Raw genomic sequence first — 23,067 nt, 5'->3', positions numbered from 1 at the left:
TTATTTACTCTCAAGTGACGGTCGCCATTCCCTCACATGTAAAAAGATAAACTTAGGAGAGTCTTATCAGTTAACTACCTTAAGACTAAATTGGGCCCCTCAGCCCTGCTGAACTCGGAGAGACAGCGCTCTAAAAACCTCTTATCAACCCAAGTATGCTCGTACATAAAGGAAACGACTAATCTTGGTGTTTAACCAGAGCCCTCCCGCGAGGGTCTACCTCGGTTTTGTTTGTTTGGGCCACGCCGCAGGGCATGCGGGATCTAAGCTCCCCGACCAGGGGATGGAACCCACACCCCCTGCAATGGAAGCGCGTAGTCTTAATCACTGGACCGCCACGGAAGTCCCTACCTCGTTCTAAAATGGCCAGGAAGGGCTGGGCCCGGCGGTGAGACCCGGCAGGTTGCTTGGGCCAACGCGTGGGAAGCCAAAAGAGGATCCTAACCGCTCAGAACGGAAGTTCCTTAGCCTTCAGACGCGCGGGGAAGCAACTCGGAAACGGACCAAGATGGCGGCGCCCAGTGAGGGGCTAACGTTTGCTGCGGGGGTCGAAAAGAATTGTAGTGCGGTTGTTCGCTCCCCAGAAGGGACTCCCCAGAAAGTCCGGCAGCTGATAGACGAGGGGATTGCCCCGGAAGAGGGAGGCGCCGAAGCGTGAGTCCGCGAGTCCACCCTGGGTCTGGCGACGGCTGATTGGAGAGGGTTTGGGGGACTCAGGCCAGGGTAGGATACCCTGGGTCTGTAACTCGGGCGGTGGGAATGGCTGCGACTCGGGATCTTGAAGAGACTCGGGTTACTTCGCTTAGTCGGCTTTAATCTTCTACTCGGGAGGCACTGGGCGCAATTTTGCCTTAAGACAGGTTTGGGGAGGAAGGAAAAAGACAGGACCGCTAACTGAATATGCGCACCTGATTTCTCTTAGACTTCTTAACCTTTTTAAGTCCTAGACACCTTTGGCAGCCTGGTGAAGCTTATGAACACCTTCTCAGAATTATATTTTTAAATGCATAAAGTAAATTACATAGGATTATAAAGATACCAATTACGTTGGAATGCAGTTATCAAGAAGTAAAAGAAAAAAAGTGATGCAGTAAAACGCTTCATTATTTGAGTTAAATAATATCTAGTAATAGGTCTGTTATCTACCATAATTTTGAAGTAGCGAGAGCATAAACGGTATTTCAAAACATGTGCAACAACCATAATGTGGTGACAAATACCTGTGATTTCCATTGATGACAAATTTACAGGTACTGCTGATGCTACTGTGGGTTTTTAAATTATCTTCATTCATAATGGAAGGAAATGCTACATTTCAGTTAGAGGTTACCAAAGTAAATGTCATTTTTTTCTATCCAAGTTTATGGAAGTTCTGAATTTTTTCCAAGATCCACACCTCCCTGAGGCTCTCTGTCACTCTCAGAAGGATTCTTAGAATAAATTACTTTATTTTGAGTTATAATAGTTGGTGTAATCTTACTTTCATTAAAATTACTTTTGTCTTCAGCAGTTCCTCCCTCTACACTTCCCAGGTGCTGTTGAAATGCCTTTCACTGAATATAAAAGAATTGTTTTGCTGGGTTTTTTCTCCTTGAATTTTTTCATGAAATAGCTAAAATTCTTTACTTTGATTTAAATTTTCAAATTAGTTCCTTTGGGGAAGAAGTGCATATCAAGGATCAATCCAGGTAGAAATATCAAAATTGTCATTTTCTGCTGTTAAAATAGTTAAATTTCTAAGGTGGTTCAAATTGGATAATGCACAGAAGCCTTGAGTCTTATTTTGTGTTTACAAAAATTATGCAAAATACTGTTGGAGAGCAGTGAGTGAGGTAGCATAGTTTGCCAGTATAGGATTAGTGGAGCATGGTCAAGGTAGAAATTGCTTGAAACTTAGTTATGGCCAAACTGTAGAGATTTGAACGCCAGTCTGAAGAATTTGGATTCTGCTTAGTAAGTATTGTGAAACTATTGACAATGTTAAACAGAAAAATTACCTGACTGAAATGATAATTAGAAAGGTTAAAATCCAGAGTGGCGTGATTGATGATACAATGTGCAGAGAAGCTAGATAAAAAACGTTTAGGCAAAAAAAACAAACAAAAAAAAAGTTTAGGCAAAGTGATGCCTTGAAAGGATTACCAATAGTTCTGCCACTTTATTTTAGGAAGGACACATCTGCCACATTCCAGTCAGTTAATGGGTCACCCCGAGCAGAAGAGCCTCCATTGGAATCTACAAGCAAAGAAGCCTTCTTTAGCAGAGTGGAAACCTTTTCTATATCCTTTTTGGTTCGAGTGAGTTGCACTTTCTGCCTGCTTCTGGAATTATTCTTCTAGGAGTAACACCACTTACTCTGATGTTTTTAATTTTTAGAATTAAACTTGGTAAGAAATTTTTTAGGAAAATTAGCATCATAAAATGTCATCCCTCAAAGGGATATTTGAGATCTAACCTTTCTTTTTTACAGAAGAAAAACTAAGGACCTGAGAGAAGAAGGAATAATAACTAACATTTGTATATAGTATTTCCACGTATATTATCAGTTTCAAGTTGGTTATGTGACTTACCCAGGGTCAACTTGCTAGCAAATGGCAGAGCTGGAATTATAGTGTAAGGCAGCGGTCCCCAACCTTTTTGGCACCAGGGACCCGTTTCGTGGAAGACAGTTTTTCCACAGACAAGGGTGGGTGATGGTGAGGGGGGTTCAGGCGGTAATTTGAGCAAGATGAAGCTTCACTTGCTCGTCCGCCGCTCACCTCCTGCTGTGCGGCCCAGTTCCTAACAGGCCGAGGCCTGGGGGTTGGGTTGGGGGTCCCCTGGTTGTAAGGCTTTTAGCACCAAACCTAATGTTTTTTAACATTATACTACATTTCCTATCTCTTTCAAGGTTTTCCTTTGTAAATTATCTATGGTTGCACAACAACTTACCCTAAAACTTAGTGGCTTAAAATGACAAGCACTTATTATCTCACAATTTCTGTGGATCAGGAATCTAGGCACAGCTTAGCTGAGTCCTTTGGTTCAGGATCTCTCTCAGACTGTAATCAAGGTGTTGGCCAGGGCTGCAGTCATCTCAGGGCTAGACTAGGAAAGGATCCAGTTCCAAGCTCACTCACGTGCTTGTTGGCAGGATTAATTCCCTCATGGCTGGATTGAGGGTTTCAGTTCTATACTCGCTTTTGGCTGGAGCTCCGTGGGCTCTCCACAGGGATGGTTCACGACATGGCAGCGGGCTTCAGTCAGAGTGAGCAAGCAAGAGAGAGCAAGATAGAAGCTAGATCTCAACTGACATCACATCACTTTTGCCATTTTCTATTTGCTAGAGTGTTTTTAATTTAAAGCAATTACAGACTTAATAGAAAGGTTGCACAGGTTACAAAGAACTTCCTTGTGAGTACTTGAAAGTAAGTTGCCAAAGTGACACCTCGTTACCCCCAAATATTTCCCACAAACAAGGACTTTCTCTTACATAACCACAATGAAACCATCAAAATTGGGAAATTCACATAATAAATTACTACCATATAACCCTTACATCATAATCATTCCATCAATTGTAGTAATAATTTTCTTTATAGCAAAAGGATCCAGTTGAGAATCCTCAGTTTTTCCTTGAATTTCATGACCTTGATAATTTTGAATCTTATAGGCCAGTTATTTTATAGAGTGTATCTCAACTTGCATTTGTCTGATGTTTCATTATGATTAGATTCAGGTTATGTAGGAATATCACAGAAGTAATGCTGTGTTCTTATTGCATCCTGTCAGGTGGCACATGATTTTGATCTGTCCCTTTACCAGCGATCATCATTTTGATCAATTGATTAAGGGAGTGTCTTTCGGTGTTTTCCATTGTAAAGTAGCTTTTTCCTCCTTTGTAATTAAACTGTTTTGTGGGGATGTGCTTTGAAACCATGTAAATATCACATTCCTCATCAAACTTTATGTAACTTATTGTAGCAGCATGGGCTCATGATTTCCTTTTTTATTCAATGGGTTATAATCCGTTACTATTATATATTTTGAGATTCCAGTTGCCCCTGATTTGGTGAGTGGGAGCCCCATGTAGATGCTCTTTACACCCCACTTGGCTACAGCACCCCAAGGTAGGTCCCCCTCTGTATGGACTCCCTCTTTACCCGACTTGGCTTTTGACACCATGCGATGAGCTGCCTCCCCTACCCTCCTGGCTTAGTCCTCCACCTTGCCCACCACCTGGTGGCTTTAGGACTAAATTGTTCAGGAAGGGGAAAGTGTTTTAACCATGCTTCTACTGCTGTTCCTTGGATTAATTCATGATATTGATACAGCATTTAAAATCATTTTCTTTTGTTATTTTTTTGTTCCCATTGGATATAAATTGATTGCCACTTTGATATGATAATTATTTATTTAACTTAAGCTAGTTAAGTGATTCTATTACTTTTATTCTACATAATCCAAACTCCTTTAACATTTATATCTAGATTCTGTTTCTAGCCTTCAGTCCTCCTTTTGCTGCTATTAGAATGTTTTCAAGTTCCTATATCCCTTGTAAAAATATAGAACTTTCCTGCATCTTTTATGTTTTATCCTTTTTTTTTTCCTGTGCTCTGTAAAACAAGAGCTCTATAGGTAAAATAGAAAAAGCTGAGTGTTGAATATTAAAGATCAATAAATATTTTAGGACATATTTCCCATGCACATACTTACAGATGCTCTTGATGCTCTCAGCTTACTTAAAACACACATACCACACACACATTAGTATGTAACAGTCAAATTTGGGGCAGGGAAGAATAATGAATATTATTAATTTTACTGACTTTATTCTTCAGAAGGCAAAAGTGGATGTGATACAATAGGAGAGCAGAGATGAGTGATAAAATATTTCAGCTTGTTTGACCTTCACCATCCCTTACTGCTTAGGCAAATCCTAGTGCTTTCACTAGTGTTTGCAAATCCCTAGTATTTCATATTAAGCAAAAGTGAATGGCTTTTCTACTGTACCCCACAACCAATAATAAACATTTTAAACATATAAAATACATAGGGCTTCCTGTTGCTTTTCCTCTTAATGTGTTTATTCCTATATACATTGAGTTAAAGTTTTCATTTCTGACTTGTTCATTTTAATGCACATGCATGTTGTTTTTCTTAATGTGAATACTCTTTGAAATGGGCAGGTAAGCCCCCTGAGCTGTCTCCACTGGTCTGTGCAAAATACGGCTGGGTCACAGTTGAATGTGATATGCTGAAGTGCTCCAGCTGTCAAGCTTTTCTCTGTGCCACTTTACAACCAGCTTTTGATTTTGACAGATGTAAGTATAAAGTACAAATTACGTTTTTCTCCATATTCAAAAGATATCTATACTAGTTTTTCTGAAACGACCAGTCACTTGTGTTTGATCAAAGAATGTGTACCTCTGTATATAACAAGGTGAATTTGTGATTGTCTTCACCCTAATTACTAGCTTTAGTCATTACTTTTTTTTTTTTTTTTTTAAAGCTCAGCTACTTTAGAGTGAACCTGACTTTGTGTATTCTGGGAAACTAACAGCAGTATGTTTATTTTATAGTTCCGAAATTTATACTTAGGCTAAGAGACACAGGACTTTTATGAAGGCTCACATTTTGGAATGCCTGCCTTATAAGATACATGATATCTCCTTTGTTATTGCTTTTAGAATCTTCATTTAGAACTTGTTTTGTGAAAAATATTAAGATGATTCAGTTGCTAATATTTCATATCTTTAAAATTTTTCTGAGTTATTTTAATTCTTAGTTGTATCTATACTCTTAAAGGCTTTTGGCCATTGGATTTTGAATCTATATAAGGCATTGTTTTTAAGGCATTGTTACCTATGTGGGTTTCAGATAAGGAACGATGTGCTGAGCTGAAGAAAGCCTTGTGTACTGCCCATGAGAAGTTCTGTTTCTGGCCAGACAGCCCCTCTCCAGGTACTTATTTACAAAATTTCCCATTTCCCATCTCTTCTTGGTCAATGCGGGGTTTTTTTGTTTTGTTTTTTTGCTTGTTTGTTTATTTGTTTTTAATTGGGGTATAGTTGCTTTACAATGTTGTGTTAGTTTCTGCTGTACAGCGACGTGAATCAGCTATATGTATAAATATATCCCCTCTTGGATTTCCTTCCCATTTAGGTCACCACAGAGCATTGGGTAGAGTTCCCTGTGCTATACAGCAGGTTTTCATTAGTTATCTATTTTATACATATTAGTGTATATATGTCAATCCCAATCTCCCAGTTCATCCCCACCCCCGGTCATTGCGTTTCTCATATTGTCTATTTCTTTGCGAAAATCTAGCCTTTGAAGTTTCTTTTTCCTCCTGTCTATTTGCGCTTTACAAGAGAACTAATATTCATTCACTTATTGTGTTATTTATTAAGTGCATTTGACATGCCAAAGGTTTAATCATGCATATTATCCCATTTAATCCTCTCAGGGGCCCTGGGAGGTAGATATCAATCTGATTTTTAGGTGAGGAAACTGAGAATCAGAAATCTTTTTTTTTTTTTTTACTATTTTATTTATTTATTTATTTATTTATTTATTTATTTATTTATTTATTTATTTATTTATTTATTTATTTATGGCTGCATTGGGTCTTTGTTGCTGTGCACGGGCTTTCTCTAGTTGTGGCAAGCGGGGGCTACTCTGCGTTGTGGTGCGCAGTCTTCTCACTGCGGTGGCTTCTCTTGTGGAGCACGGGCTCTAGGCGCGCAGGCTCAGTAGTTGTGGCTCGCAGGTTCTAGAGCGCAGGCTCAGTAGCTGTGGCGCACGGGCTTAGTTGCTCTGCGGCATGTGGGATCTTCCCGGACCAGGGCTCGAACCTGTGTCCCCTGCATTGACTGGCGGATTCTTAACCACTGTGCCACCAGGGAAGTCCCGAGAATCAGAAGTCTTAAAACCAGCTAGTGAGGAGCCATGACCATGGTTTTGTCTGATTTCAGACTCTCTGCTTTTCCCACCAGAGCAAACAGCCCCATGTTCTACCCAGGCTTCCTGGCACTAATGGTGGCAGTTAAATATGGTTCAGTTGCTAAAGAAGACTCACAGGACCCCACATGAGAGTGATTACAAATCTACAGTTTATTACAGTAAAACAGCGCAATATATCAGTAGCATTGAAGTAAGGATATCATCACAGCCAAAGACTGCCCCATGGTAAGGGGTCTGGAGAGGCCAGGTGCAGGTTACTCTTGTCCTCGTATAAGGGCTGTGGCAGTACGCACTCTCTCTCGAATCAGATACCACTGATGTGTGCACAAAATGCTTCAGAACAAGGGAGACCAAGATGTAGCCTCAAGTGGGATTTGCTTTTATTTTGCTGGTCGTGTTGGCATATTCCTGCTGAGTAACCAGCCTCAACAGCCGAGCCCGCCAGGGGGCTCACCAAGACCAGGGGCAAAACTCTTTGGACCCGTGGTTACAGTGCAGCACTATTAATCCATATATTTCATGCTTGACCAGAAATCAGCGCCATGTAGGTGTGTTTTTATTTCAGTAGGACAGCTCCGGCTAATTCCAGGGTCACTGATGCCCAGGAATATTCCATGAGTGACCACTAAGAGGAAAAAATAGTTGGAAAGTGACCGTAGAGTGCCATCTACTGATATATGAAGAGGTGATAGAAAAGGAATTATTAAGAAATAAAATTTTTAAAGTGAAAATGACTGTATAACAAGGATTTCCTGCTGTTGGCCTAGCTGTTTCACTGTGTAGTATAACAAAACTCAGTCCTATGCATATTTGAATCTTCTCTGTCCAGTACACCCAGGGCAGAGATAGATTCTCTATCTGCTAAGGCCTATGTTGGTGGTTGCAAACTCTTGCTACCATGCACTCTACTTTCTTTCTTTCTCTTTTTTTTTTTGCATTTTAATTTTTTTGTACAATTTTTAAAGGTTACTTTCCAGTTACAGTTATTACAAAATATTGGCTGTATTTCCCATGTTGTACAATACACTCTACTTTCTTGGTCCCATTTGTGACTTCAGCTACCACCTACTTGAAGACTTCTGACTTCTATTCAGATCTCTCTTTTGAACTTGACTCATATTTTCAACTACCTTCTAAACATTTCCACTTAAAATCTTACAGGTACCTAGAACTCAAAATATACAAAACTGATTTCTTCATCTTATACTTAAAACTTTATTCACTTCTTACGTTGTCTCCATCTTGGTAGATGTTACTTACTTCCCCCTCCAGTTATGCTACCCAAAAACCTGAAAGTCACCTTAGATGCCCCTCCTTATCATCACCAGCTGGTCCTATCCATTCTACCTCCTAAATAGATCTCAAATATGACCTTCCAATTATATCATCCCTTGATTTGGTTTTTTAACATTCAAGAGACTTTTGTGTGGAGAGAGGAACACCTCAACTATTTATACTTTAATGCTTGCATTTATTAAGCATATCTAATAAAATTGTGAAGGTAATTTTCTTCTAACATTTACCAGTAATTACAAACTAAATTAAATCCCTGTAAACATTTTAAATTACAGTTACTAATTTATTAGGACTGATTATTTTGAGCATATCATATACGTTAAAGTAGACAAAATATACACCTACATTAATTGTAAAACACATATTTAAACTTATGTGAAGACATTTTCATGATGGGATTAATTTCTTCTCTGTTCACTCATTTCCCTTCATAGGTTTTTACTGGTACTTTCTTAGGGTTGTAACAATCAGACCAAATCCTGAATTAGAAGATGATCAGATAGGTGTTGGGACCTGGTTTCTTCTTCCAAGTTTTGTTAAACCAAAGCCACTGGTCATCAGGACATGTTTCCTTTTTATTATTAAACCTCACTTTTTTAAAGTCCACACCTTTCTCATTGATTTCGGTTTTTTATTATCTGACTTTTCTAGTAAAATGATGCATCTTTTAAAATTAATGACGTTTTTTGACCTATTTGGTTGCCTGCAACAACTTTAAATAATTTTATTTTATTTGTTTATTTTTGGCTGCGTTTGGTCTTCATTGCTGTGTGCAGGCGTTCTCTAGTTGCGGCGAGCGGGGGCTACTCTCCATTGTGGTGCGCGGGCTTCTCATCGCGGTGTCTTGTCTTGTTGCAGAGCACGGGATCTAGGCACGCGGGCTTCAGGAGTTGTGGCACGAGGGCTCAGTAGTTGTGGCACACGGGCTCTAAAGCGCAGGCTCAGTAGTTGTGGCACACGGGCTTAGTTGCTCTGCGGCATGTGGGATCTTCCCGGACCAGGGATCGAACCCGTGTCCCCTGCATTGGCAGGCGGATTCTTATACTGCGCCACCAGGGACGTCCCAACTTTAAATAATTTGATAAACTCTTAAGGAATATTTTGTTGCCCTTGAATATAGAAAGTGTCTCTTTGTTTCATTTTTAACCTTTTGAGTAATTTCTAAAATTGTGGAGTGTTTCAAGTATAGAAAAAATTGTAGATAATAATAATATAAGAAACATCTCTGTATCTACCACCCAACCCCACCTAATACTAACATTTTGCTATCCTTGCAAAACCACCCCACCCTGCTTTCTTTCTGTTAATCAGGAAGAATTACAGATACAGCTGTGTAGTCTTCCCCAATCTCATTCCCTGCCTCCCTGTCCTGTAATAACTACTATCCTGAATTTGGTGTCCATGATTTGCTTACATGGTTTCTATGTCTACAACATTTACATGTATCTAGAAGCAATATATATGGCACTATTTATTTGTTTTAGAATTTTCTATAAATGTTATCATTCTGTATATATTCTGCAACCTACTTTTGTAGGGGGAGTCAACTTTTTTTTAATTAATCCATGTTGTCACATGTAGCATGTTTGAAGCTTTATAATAAGTAGGGCCATCTAAAATTTTAGTCTTCTAGGAGATGAGGGATAGTGTTTATCTAGTTAACTTTCCGTTTGGGAAAACCAGCTTATTCATTTTAGAACCTCCTGTGAAACCCTCTTTCTACATGATCGTTGTGTGTGACTATAACTTGAATGCCCTTTTTACCAAGTTATGTGTCATCACAAGCGCTAATCAATCCTTCCTGTACTTGGTACACTTCCTACCTACTCTGATTCTATTTAGCATATTCGCTCTTCCCTTCTCTGCTTACACAGATTTTGAGCTTTTAGATGTATAGATTACTGTTTTTCATAAAATTTGGGAAGTTTTCAGTTAGTATGTCTTCAGATACTCTTTCTGCCCCTTTTCCTGTCTTTCTTCTGTGTCTCCCATTATGCAGATGTTGGTGTGCTTGATAGTGTTCCTTCATTCAACATTGATACTCCTTCTCTCCATCCTTATGCCACTCATATCTTAGAGGGATTACTACTTTAAATCACCTTAATGCCTGCTAAGCTTATTTCTTTGCATCCAGGCTGACCCCTTAGTCTCTGCTCTAAACTAATGCATATTGTCTATAATATCACTTTCACTTCTTTCTTTTAAAAAATCTTCCAGTAGTTTCTCATCACATACATTAATAAAATCATGGTCTGGCTGCTGTCTATACTTTAACCTTCTCTCTGACTAGTCTCCCCACAGGAATACTGTGTTCCAACCCTGTGAGACTATTTAGAATTCCCCACATGTGCTATCCTCTAGGGCTTTACTTTTACACACTGTTGTTGGTCTTTCCAATTCAGCTTAGACCTGACTTCTTCTGAGAAACCTTTCCTGAGACTCTGCTTTTTAAACATAATCACAGGGACTTTCCTGGTGGTCCAGTGATTAAGACTCCATGCTCCCAATGCAGGGGACACGGGTTTGATCCCTGGTCTGGGAACTAAGATCCCGCATGCTGCACAGTGTGGCCAAAAAATAAACATAATCACAAAAGTACTATCACAGCTCTATCCAAAAAAATCAGTAATTTCTTTTTCTTTTATTGTTTATTTTTCCAGCTTTATTGAAGTATAATTGACAAAATTGTAAGATATTTAAAGTATGCAATGTGATGATCTGATATACATATACACTGTGAAAGGATTTCCCTGCCCCCATCAAGTAAATTAATTCTTTTTTGAAAATTGCATTATGGGGTTTCTAGGAACCAAAGTATAGTATTAGAGTGAGATGATAAGGATTTTAAATATTAGGGCATTTGATTCTGGGACTCAAGAAATTGTAATCATTTTAAGACCCAAAGTACTAGAAGTTTAGCTCTATCAAATGATATTAAAAACCATACTGTAATCATTTTGTTGTTGAGAAATAAAAATCAGTACTCTGATAACTGATCTTTTAGCATCAGAAAATTAATATTATTTGATAATAGCAAATATCTATTGGTAGGAGTAATGAGAAATCTGTAAATTATGTGAGATATTGTCTCTGCCCTTAAGGAAAATAAAACATTATTGAGATTAAACCTAAAAACAATACCTAAAACAATCCTAAAAAACAAGTGATAAATAATGATGATAATGATGAAGTAACTGTGATACACAGCACTTACTGTGCACTGGGAACTATTTTTAGCACTTCAGTTACATTATTTTAATTGATTATCACAAGTCTAGGTGTTATTGTTAATTTCTTAATATCATCGAATATCATCAATTTACATTTCCCCTGTTGTTCTGTACATGCTTTTTATTTTTTATAATTTGTACCAATATAATCTCCCAGTTTACTTTTTCCACAGATCGATTTGGGATGTTGCCATTGGATGAACCTGCGGTTCTTGTTAGTGAATTCGTAGATCGTTTTCAAAGCCTTTGTCACTTGGACTTCCAGCTTCCTTCCCTGAGGCCAGAGGACTTAAAAACTATGGTGAGTTTTTCTTGGCTAGCATACAGTGGCCTTCAGTTGTCGCCAGCATGAAGCATTTCTTTTAATGACAAGAGGCTGCAGATAGCTAAGAAGAGAACTACTTGTTTGTCTCTTAACTGACCTTTTTCAATCTCTACCGTAAAGAGGACTTGAGGGTTTAAATAAGTGAGTTCCATTTAAACTTTTAGATATGATTCTTTAAGTGGCGTAAATTCAATTTTATCTCAATTTGTTACTTAAACTATTTAACAGAAGATACTGAAATGTGGCTTCATATGGTTAATCGCATACCATTTTCCCAAAGAAAGTGCTGGAGAAGTTATAAACTCCCTTTTCCCTTGTAAATAGAAATTTTGAAATGCTCTGTCCTATCTGCACTTTGAAACTGAATATTTACTGTCCCATTTCATCATCCTGTGGGTATTCTGTCCAGACAAACTTTACTGTAGGAAATAGAAGCTATGATTTTGCTTCTTCAAGTTGAGAAGCTATTATGGATTTTAGCACCAAACTGTTAGCCTCTGATGCCTGTTATAAATATCCTTCTGTCTCTAGCCAATGAAAGTTTTTTCACCCTATCATAGTGCTTTCTTATTCTTAGAACAAAAGTAAAGACTGTGGCAAGCTCTTTTGTGGTGTCAAAAGTAAATTCATTGCCAGGCCAAGAAATTAGTAGTAGCCTGTTGTGATTATTTGGGTTTGAAGTTTACAGGTTTCAGGGAAAATATGCAATTGGTAATTTGAAAACAAGTTAGTACTAAGAAAAGATGTGGTAGTTCCAGGAACACTGCTCCCTTTCTCAATCAGCAGATCCAGGGCAGTTCAGAAAGCTTCTGTGTGATACCTTAGCCTGTGCTGGAAGTAAGTCTTCTCCAGTGAAGAGAATTGTCTTCGTGTTTGTCATTTTTTTCATGATTTTTGCCTTGTACCACCTAGGTACATCATTATCTATGACTTTTCATGGTGGTTGAAACTTTAAGTCTTTTCTCTTGGTTCCTTTGTAGTGCTTGACAGAAGACAAGATCAGTCTTCTCCTGAACCTGCTTGAAGATGAACTTGATCACCGAACTGATGAGAGAAAAACTGCAACCAAACTAGGTTCAGACATCATCCAAATCCACGTCACTTCCTGTATTCTCTCCCTGTGTGGCTGGGCGTGTAGGTTAGTGAATTTGCCTGGGGATGTAAACTGTGACAACATTATATACCCATACACAGCACTTACTCCTAGCATTTGGAGATCACATGGTGTTTCCTGTGAGAAAAACAGTGACAAAGAAAAACTAAGGGGGTGGAGGAGGGATAGGAAGAATTAGTAACAAAACCAGAATTAGAACTCAGGAATTCTTGAACACGCCTGAACTTTGTTTCTTTTACTATCACTTCCCAGCTGGGAATTCGTGTTCCTATAAACAGTGAAGCTCCTTTCTAGTTTTAGAAAGGAAAAATCAGTTTAATTGATAAAAACTATGGAAGGAAGCACCAGCTGGAACCCTCTAGGCCCCAAGTTGGTGTCTGCATTCCAGCTGCTCAGTTAAGCACAGACTCCCTCTGAGACAGAAGACTGTCAGACCAATTTTGATTTACTTTAAATATGCTTTCTTTGGTAGATTAAGCAATACTTTTCATTTACACGGAAAAACTTTAAAAGGGACATGAGAAATTATAAAACTTACCTTTAAAATAGGCTTGCCATAGAGAGCATGCTAAGACCCCTAGATCTTTCTGTAGGAAATACGTGAGAGATGACGAAGCTGGGTCCTAGGATCGGAGGACGGGGCCCTGAGAAGAGGTGGTTCCCAGTCCACTGGCCTGTTGCAGAGATTTGTTTGATGAGATGAAGCATACTCACAGATCATTATGCATAGTCCCTTGAAAATGTTATCCTCTGAGAAAACGCACTTTTTTTTCTATTCCTACCTAGTTCTTCGTTGGAACCCATGCAGCTCTCCCTGATAACATGTTCACAGTGTATGAGGAAGGTGGGGCTCTGGGGCTTCCAGCAGATCGAGTCATCCATGACCGACCTGGATGCCTCCTTTGGTCTGACCAGCTCCCCCATCCCAGGCTCTGAGTGCCGGCCAGAGCGCTTCTCTCTGGTGCCTGAGTCTCCTCGGAGGATGATGACTCGGAGCCAGGATGCCACGTTTTCCCCAGGCTCAGAGCAGGTATAGACTTAGTTGGCTTGTTTGGGGTGGACTTTTTATTTATTTTTTCAAATTTTATTCTGTGTTTTAAAAAATATTTATTTATTTATTTGGCTGTGCCAGGTCTTAGTTGCAGCGCACGGGATCTTCGCTGAGGTGTGTGGGATCTTTTAGTTGCGGCATGTGGGCTCTTATTTGCGGCATGTGGGATCTAGTTCCCTGACCAGGGATCGAACCCGGGCCCCCTGCATTGGGAGCATGGAGTCTTAACCACTGGACCACCAGGGAAGTCCCAGGGTGGACTTTTTAAAAACAGCATTCTTACCAAAAGTGTTGTTGGCAGAAAAGTTGGAAATTAACTTAGGTTATGTAATTAACTTAGGTTAAGCTTCACTTATAACCGCATTGATCAGAATATTACAGAGTGGTTTTATCACCAGTTGCAATGGAGATGCTAAATTCATTATTTCATATAGAAATCTAATATTCTTTGAAGAGTTTAGTTATGCAGACAGTTCAGAAACTAAATTCTTATAGTTTTAAAAATATTAGCTTTCACATGCTTGTAGAAATATTTCTCCTGACCGTAGTCATTAATGTCATTAGGGTACTTCCATCATCTCCCCTTTCCTTCAGGCTGAAAGGAGCCCAGGTCCCATTGTCTCTAGAACTCGAAGCTGGGACTCTTCCAGTCCTGTCGACCGTCCTGAGCCAGAGGCCGCTAGCCCCACCACCAGAACCCGCCCAGTGACCCGAAGCATGGGAACAGGAGACACCACTGGCCTGGAAGTGCCATCTAGTCCTCTTCGGAGAGCCAAACGGGCTCGCCTCTGCTCTTCCGGCAGCTCGGTGAGTCCACCTGCGTGTGTGGAGGTCCCTGAGCACAGAAGCGCCCAAACCCTCACTGTGCAGCACAGAGAAGCAGGCATGAGCTGAGCCTCGTCCTGTGGCTATAAGGAGGCCATGAGAATAAGTTTAAAGATGGGACAGTTGGGTGACCAGAGGGAAAAAAAATTTAAGGGTTTTGCCATTTGTTTCTTTGGGACGTCTTCTGGCAACGTAATAAATTTGTCTTGCCCAAGGGACAGTAGTGAGAAAAGAGGATAGACCTGGTAAGGGATGGTTTAACACGAAGGGAGTAAAAGAATTTTAAAAGTGAGAGGGAAATACATAGGCGAAGTTTAAAGGAGAACGTAAAACTAGAAATGTGGGCATTGTGAGATTCTGGATTTGACAATTTATAGCAATGCCTCCCTGAACTTACATAGTATCTGCCCTTCATTAGCACGGATTCCTCTTCCTCCTCTCTCAGGACACATCTTCCCGAAGCTTCTTTGATCCCACTTCTCAGCATCGAGACTGGTGTCCTTGGGTGAATATCACATTTGGAAAAGAAACCAGGGAGAATGGTGGAACTGAGGTAGATGCCAGCACCCCGGCAGAGCCAGGCTGGAAGGCAGTGCTGAACATCCTCTTGGCCCACAAAGAGTCTAACCAGCCAGCTGAAACCGACTCCATGGTGAGATAAGCCATTGCCCTGATCATGTGCAGCACTTCCTGTTTATGGGATGAGGAGAAGAGGCTGGTCCTATAATTAGCACCCTGCTTGCCCACAGCTTTCAGAAGTCAAGGTAGACTCAGTCTGGGTTCATCCTAGAGAACAGGCATGGGACTGGTTCATTCTTTCTGCAGTTTAGCATATGGCATTCCACCAAATTCTGATAAATTCTTTGTCTTCTCCACTCAAATGACTCGAAGTAGAAAAGGAATACAGAAACAGAAAGAGATAACAGGCTGCTGCCAGTGTTGCAGAGCAGCTGCTTTTTCCATCTGAGTCACTGTCACTTGCACTTGGAGCCTGGCCGTTAACTTAGCTGTCAGGACGGAGCACTGTGCTCTGCCACCACGACCTCGATTTCATTCCTCATGGTGGGCACGTTACTTTGCTGTGTTCCGCGGCCCCAGCCTTGTGCACTGACCCTCAGCTGCCATCACAGTAATGACTGCTGCTGGTGACACTTGTGGTTAAATGCAAACCCGTCATGACAGCTGAGAAAACAACTCAAGTGTTTGTGCGAAGGACGGAAGTGAGAGGAGGGTGGGCATTAAGGAATCGCAAAAACTGCATTCTCTTTCCTTTACTATCTCATTCCCAAATTTGCCATGTAACCTGCTTAGTGTAAATATAATAATTTCTGACCTCTGTTCCCTCCAAGGACAGAGTAAAATAATACTTGCCAGCAGATGTTTATCAGAAGCATTCCCAGATTCATGGTTTTGTAGGGTCACAGAATTCCACTGGAGGGAGCTATAGTGATGCTAGAAGCCGAAGAATGTGCATTCAGGGGCTTCCCTGGTGGCGCAGTGGTTAAGAATCTGCCTGCCAATGCAGGGAACATGGGTTCGAGCCCTGGTCTGGGAAGATCCCACATGCCGCAGAGCAACTAAGGCCGTGCGCCACAACTACTGAGCCTGTGCTCTAGAGCCTGCGAGCCACAACTACTGAAGCCCGCATGCCTAGAGCCCGTGCGCTGCAACAAGAGAAGCCACTGCAATGAGAAGCCCGCACACTGCAACGAAGAGTAGCCCCCGCTCGCCGCAACTAGAGAAAGCCCACATGCAGCAACGAAGACCCATTGCAGCCAAAAATAAATTAATTAATTAATTTAATTTAATTAAATTAATTTTTTTTTGGGAGGGCTGTACTGCGTGGCATGCGGGACCTTTGAAGGTCCGTTTTAGCAACTTGTCTTTTAAGATTCCCCACAGCTGCTGTGACTGGGAAGTACAAAACTTAGAGGCTCTGCAGTAAAGGATCTTGAAGTTAGAAAAAAATTTATACTATTTTTCAACTTAAATCTCTTTCAGTTGTGTCACTGTATTAACTAAATCGCCCTCAGTCACAAGTAAGAGTTCAAACTTTTCCCTCCTGGAACTTTATTTTATTGAGACATTCAGCCGCAAAGAGTATAAGAAAACAGTGAAAATGTCGTCTTCTGTCAGAAATTGGAGTGAACTTTATGGATTATCTTGCTAGATATGTTTGTGCTCTCACTGAGACCCTGTGCTTTTCACTATGACTCTCAAAGGCAGAGAGAACCAAGTGTTCTGCTTCACTGAGAACTTTTATCTTTTAGTGAACTGTTTTGTCTCCCTGTAACACCATTTCTCAGAATCTCAGGTCACTTCACAGGCGTGATCAAGTGGCAGTGAGAGTCTTCCTATTATTAGCTCTGCTGGCTAAATCATGAATCTGAGAAGGCCAAGGTCATAGTTTAAACTCTTAAGGGTCATTTAACTTTGTTTCATTCCTTGGCCTGAGATTATACTGTTAGCACCAGCTAGGCATCTTGTAAATATGAATCCTTGTTCACAAGAGATGACGAATAGGGCCAGTTCAGCATCACAGATGTGAAATCAGTGCAAAATGTGTGCTGCACTGATGCTGGGTCACAAGTGTCATCCTCACATTCAAAGATTAGGACACATACGGATGCTTGGAGGGGGACGTAAGCCGTATTTTAGAGGCTCCGAGTATGTTAGCAGTAATCTAACAGTAGACTCAAGCTTCTTGATTTTTAGTCTGGCTTTAGGTGTATATTATATGTAGCACAATATAAGATTAACTGGTTTTACTCACTGCTAGACATACGTAGATCATTGTGGGAGAAATTTACAGACCACGCCTTTAAGCTATTACCCATCCTTTGTCTCTATAAAAGAATTTAATCTCTAATAATGAGCTTTTCTATTTATAGAGTCTCTCTGAGAAATCAAGGAAGGTATTCCGAATATTCCGGCAGTGGGAATCTTTATGCTCATCCTGAAGATATTCCAGCCCTTCCTGCAGAGAAGTGGAATGAGTGGCTTTGAAAAATGAAGCCTGAATTCCCTTTTGAGCAGCTGATGCTAAGTTTTTCTCCGTTCTGGTTTAATCATAAGGAGCCCCTGCCCTTGCAAAGGCATGCATGTCATCATCTGCATCTGACTGAGGGGAAAACCTGTTTGCAACACAGGGATGTGGGCTGGGAGAGGTAGGGCGACCCTGGCTCTGTTAAAGGGGTGTGTGGTTCCAAAGCTCAACGGAGGACCCAGGGCTCCTTACGAAACTCGACGGAGGACCCAGGACTTGAGCATTTTTAGTGTCTTTAGTGGGGGCAGTGTTTTGAGGACTCATATCCCAGGAATACGTCAGTATGTGTTAATAAAATATTTGTTAAGATTCTTACAGCTGGAGAACTGTTTTCCTCCTTGTCTAATGGGCTGACATAAAGGAAGTTGAGACTGAGAAAACTACAGTGGAGCAGTAAACAAAGGCAAAATTTCAGTTTTCAGATTGGCTGCAAAGCCTAGAATTTATTTGTGATTCTAGTCAAAGAAGTATTCCTAAACCAGAGACAAGACATTGTTCATTATATCACCAGGAGATCTCCTGATGTGTTATAGTGAATGGTAAGCTGATAATTTTCTCTCTTCACTTTGATAATAACAGAATAAGAGACTATAACAAAGGGAGGAAGGCTCTTCAGAAGAGACCCCTCTCCATGCGCCTTCTAATGCAAGGCTCACCTGAGTGGGGCTCCCCAAGGCTCTTTCACTGCTGGTGGAGAGCATTGGTGTCCATGGTGGAGAAGCTGACCCTGACCTGCCCCAACTAAATAGACTACCCACTGAGAAAGTGACCATGAAGGAAACTAGCTATTCTCCAGAATGTCGTACTTTCTTTTAGTGACTGTGGTTGGTTGGTTTTATAACTCACTTCTTTTATACTGAAGTATTTTAAAGAACATATGTAATATAATATTCCACCCATGCTAAACTTCAGGTTATATCTCTAAAAAACAGAACATTTTTTCTATGTACTACAGCCAACAAAAATTAATAATCCCTTAATATCATCTAATACCCAGTCCATATACAAAATTCCCAATTGTTCCAAAAATGTCCTTTACATTTGATTTGTCCAAACCAGGATCCAATTCAAGATCATGGGTTGCATAAATCTCTTTAGTCTAAAGGACAGTCCCTTTTTCTCATATATGTCAGATTTTAAATTTGTCATTTTTCAATCCTGACTTTTTAAAAGGGTAAATAGTGTTGATATCTTTCCTAAATCAAGCCTCCATCCGTGGATAAGCCTGTTAGAGGCTGCTTCCAAGTTATTTTTCTACGGGTGCTCTTTTGCCTTTGGCACTAATGAAAGGCTTGACTGTTCATTCTCCAGTCTCCATAGTCCCCTTAGAGGCTGATTAGTGGGCAGCTTTCTAATGTTACAGGAATGAGACTTCTGGCCCAGGGTAGGAAGCCATTTGCTGACAAGTGACTATGTAGAAGTCTGCTCACTAGAAGCTCATAGCCTCTAGATCACAATTTCTTAAGGAGTAGTGTAGAATCATTAACACAAGGTATTCAAATGGACTACAAGCCTAAGTTTCAGTTTATAATTATGTGGGGGTTTTTTTTTTTGTCTTTCCATTACAATTTTTGATTTTGACCTCCCTCCAAAAAATGTTTTTACTTTTCTTTAAAATAGGCAAAGTTCCACACTTTTTTTGGTTTTGTGTTTTTTCAATCATAAATGGAAGCAGATTGGGATAGACTTGATGTGACTCAAGAAACATTAAGTTTCTTCCATGTGTGTGGCACTGTCCAAGCCCTTATATAATGCAAAGGTGAGTGACCACCTGGTTTCCACCCTCAAGAAGTTTATAGTCCAGGGACTTCCCTGGTGGTGCAGTGGTTAAGAATCCATCTGCCAATGCAGGGGACACGGGTTCGACCCCTGGTCCGGGAAGATCCCACATGCCGCAGAGCAACTAAGCCCACATTCCACAGCTAGTGAAGCCTAGAGGCCGTGCTCCGCAATGAGAAGCCCGTGCACCGCAACAAAGAGTAGCCCCCGCTCGCCGCAACTAGAGAAAGCCCGGTGCAGCAACGAAGACCCAACACAGCCAAAAATAAGTTTAAAAAAAAAATGTTTACAGTCCAGCCTGGAAGATACGTTTGTACATAAATGTTACACAAGACAAACTGTGCTAAATACTCCAGGAGTATAAAAGAATTCTCATCTTTTGAATATATGGAATTGTAGAGAACTGGGGGGAAGGTGTGGATTTGGCCTGGGCCTTGGAGATGAGCTGGAGATGTATGCTCCATGAGAACAGGGACCTTGTCTGTCTTGTTCATCATCTCAACACTTAAAACTGCCCTGCACATGGTAGACTCTAAATACAAGAAGGATATTTGAGGCTGAAGGAACATTGAGCAAATGAGCAGAATTTCATATGTTCTTGAAAGAGCGGGTATTCTGCTGTGGCTAGAGCTTTCCACTGAGTAGAAGAGAAAGGATAAAAGAATACAAGTTGGGCCACTTTGGAGTCTGAGGACTTTGGTCTTGAATCTGTGGGAAAAGGGAAGCCGTTGAAGAATTTTTGAGCAGGGAAATGACGTTCAGGCTCAGGAAGATAATGCTGGTGTCTATATAGCGCGCAGTAGGGGAGACAGGAGTCTGAGTGAGGTGTGATGGCAGGGAAAATGGATGCCTTGATAGAAATGTCAGTGGTGACTTCAACGTCAGTTTGGGCGTGAGGAAGAAGGGAGGAGTCATGGATGGCCTTGAGGTTTGTGGCCTACCCAATCAAGATAGAGAACTCAGGTGGGGAGGGAAGATAGTTGTTTTATTTTTACCATTTTGAGTTCAGTTATGTAAAAATATCTGTCTAGAAATGGTGTTTTAGAGGTCAGGAGAAGAGGGTTCATTGCATTAAAGTCAAGGATCATTGTTTCAAATGCTCAGAACCTATAGAATCTAAAGCCACATAGAGTGATGCTGTCAACCTCATGATCTCACAAGGATCTTAATGCCAGCCTGTTTAACAGTGTACCTGAGGGCTCCACACTACCTGTCAAGTTTATGGTGAATATACTACGAGGACGGACTGAGTATACTTTCAAATAGTAATGGGTGGTCTCAGATGGGGTGATGATTAATTTTATGTGTCAGTTTAACTGGGTTAAATATGCCCGGATAGCTGGTAAAACATTATTTCTGGATATGTCTGTGAGCATGTTTCCAGAAGAGATTAGCATTTGAGTTGGTAAACTTAGTAAAGAAGATCACCCTTGGACTTCCCTGGTGGCACAGTGGTTAAGAATCCGCCTGTCAATGCAGGAGACGTGGGTTCGAGCCCTGGTCCAGGAAGATCCCACATGCTGTGGAGCAACTAAGCACATGTGCCAAAACTACTGAGCCTGCACTCTAGAGCCCGCGAGCCACAACTACTGAACCTGTGTGCCACAACTACTGAAGCCTCCGTGCCTAGAGCCTGTGCTCTGCAAGGAGAGAAGCCACCAAAATGAGGAGCCCTCGCACCGCAATGAAGAGCAGCCCCCGCTCGCTGCGACTAGAGAAAGCCTGTGTGCAGCAACGAAGACCCAATGCAGACCAAAAAAAAAAAAAAAAAAGATCACCCTCAACAATGCAAGTGGGCATCATCCAATCCACTGAGAGCCTGAATAGAACAAAAAGGCTGAGGAAGGGCAAATTTGCTCTCTTCTTGAGCTGGGACCTCCATCTTCTCCTGCCCTGGGACATCGGAGCTCCTGGTTTTTGGGCCTTTGGAGTTGGACTGGGACTGAACCATTGGTTTCCTGGGCCTCCAAGCTTGCATATGGTGGATAATGGGACTTCTCAGCCTCTGTAATCACTTGAGCCAATTCACATAATAAACCTTTCTTTATATCTATATGTATCCTACTGGTTCTATTTCTCTGGAGAATCCTGACTAATACAGATGGGATTGAGCTCATGAGCGTCATTTCCCAAAGTGTTTGTTCTCTTCCACACACTAGGACATCACTTCAACCCCAGGCTCTTATTCATTCTTCTTGTGGGTTGTTCCTCTAGAAGTGTTTGGTTTGACCTTTCTGGTAACCCACTTTTCCTGATTTGATTCTTTATTTGAAAAATAATTTTTTTCTTTTGGCAGACTCTTTTAAAGAAGGAAATTGCCTAAACTTTTAATTTTGCTACTTTACTATCTTAAAGATAACATTATAAATCATCATTATAAGGAATTTTCCCACTTGTACCTAGCCAGACCAGGTAGCTTATGGGGATACTGTGTAATCTCTGTGTTAACTGTCTCCTGCTGTCTCTCTCGCTGGTAAATAGAATTTCCAATACCTTCCTTTCTACCTCCCAGGTCAGAACCTTCTTTTGCAGTCTTGGTCCCGGGGATCAAGGCAGATGGTGCCTTGAAGACCCCCAGCTGTTCAAGGCTATTCAGACTGCCTAGTTTGGCCAGCCCTGCCAACCTTCAGATTCTCCATGTATTATTTTTCTTCACTGAGACCTCTAGGATTCTATGTTTTGTTTTCACAAAAGTTGCATTTCCCATCCAAGCAGACTATGTTTTCTCAGAGGTTAAGACTGGAGCTCAAAGATATTTAATAACAAGCTCTGTCATACAGCTAGAATGTGGCAGAGCCACACTTAAACCCATGTTCCCCAGCCTTCTGTTCCTTCCATTATAATACAGCTTGGAATACCTTTCAGCACAGTGAGTCTACGGTTTTCCTTTCCTGAACATAAAGTCGAGATCTGCCTCTCACAGCGGAAAGGAATATCTTACAACCATTCATGGGACACCAGTATCCAGAATGAGTTTCTCACCTGGCTCTTTTTACATTTTAGCCAACTTGAATAGACTTACCAGGGGGAACATTCTCTTTGGGGGCTTTCCTCATTTACTCATCAAACTCCTAGACCAGCTGTGGCTGCTTCAGAGCCAGCTTTTAAATCCCTTGCACCCTTTTCCATCTTTGGAACAGAAACAACTGCATGTACAGCTTGACCAAGAGCAAAAGTACAAACACTTCTTCCTCCTCAGTTTTCCTTGCTATTTTTAGTTTTATTCCTATTCTGGGTTTTCTTTGGCTTTATATAGCTGTTATCTGGGTCGGGTGACCCATGCCCTTGGAAGTGAATGCATCACCCGAGCCCTTTAATTAGAGACCATCAGTCTATCTTTATCCCACGCTCTCTTTTCTCTCATTGCTTCGTGGCTGAAGTGTTGGTGGTGGTTACTGTTTTTCTCTCCACAGAGCCTCTCTGGTTGACTCGACTGTCGTGTTGCTGAAGCCAGTT

General features: G+C 40.9%; 1 protein-coding gene across 2 annotated transcripts; it reads left to right on the top strand.

Moving 5' to 3' along the window:
- The first annotated feature begins 489 nt into the window (after positions 1 to 489).
- Positions 490 to 18,129, top strand: ZC3HC1 (zinc finger C3HC-type containing 1). 2 transcript variants are annotated; one of them, XM_061198050.1, is made up of 10 exons: positions 490 to 654; positions 2,168 to 2,279; positions 5,153 to 5,303; positions 5,860 to 5,943; positions 11,645 to 11,772; positions 12,777 to 12,934; positions 13,697 to 13,940; positions 14,556 to 14,768; positions 15,232 to 15,438; positions 17,678 to 18,129. In XM_061198050.1, exons 1-10 carry the CDS (start codon positions 509 to 511, stop codon positions 17,744 to 17,746), a joined length of 1,512 nt encoding a protein of 503 aa, XP_061054033.1. In that variant the 5' UTR covers positions 490 to 508; the 3' UTR covers positions 17,747 to 18,129. The 2 variants fall into 2 exon arrangements, with proteins under 2 accessions (XP_061054033.1, XP_061054034.1); XM_061198051.1 differs by lacking the exon at positions 15,232 to 15,438.
- Positions 18,130 to 23,067: the final 4,938 nt, after the last annotated feature.

This window comes from Eubalaena glacialis, chromosome 8, assembly GCF_028564815.1.
Source record: "Eubalaena glacialis isolate mEubGla1 chromosome 8, mEubGla1.1.hap2.+ XY, whole genome shotgun sequence".
NCBI lineage: Eukaryota > Metazoa > Chordata > Mammalia > Artiodactyla > Balaenidae > Eubalaena > Eubalaena glacialis.
The sequence above is the reverse complement of the archived record's forward strand: the minus strand, read 5'-3'. Positions and strand labels throughout refer to the sequence as shown.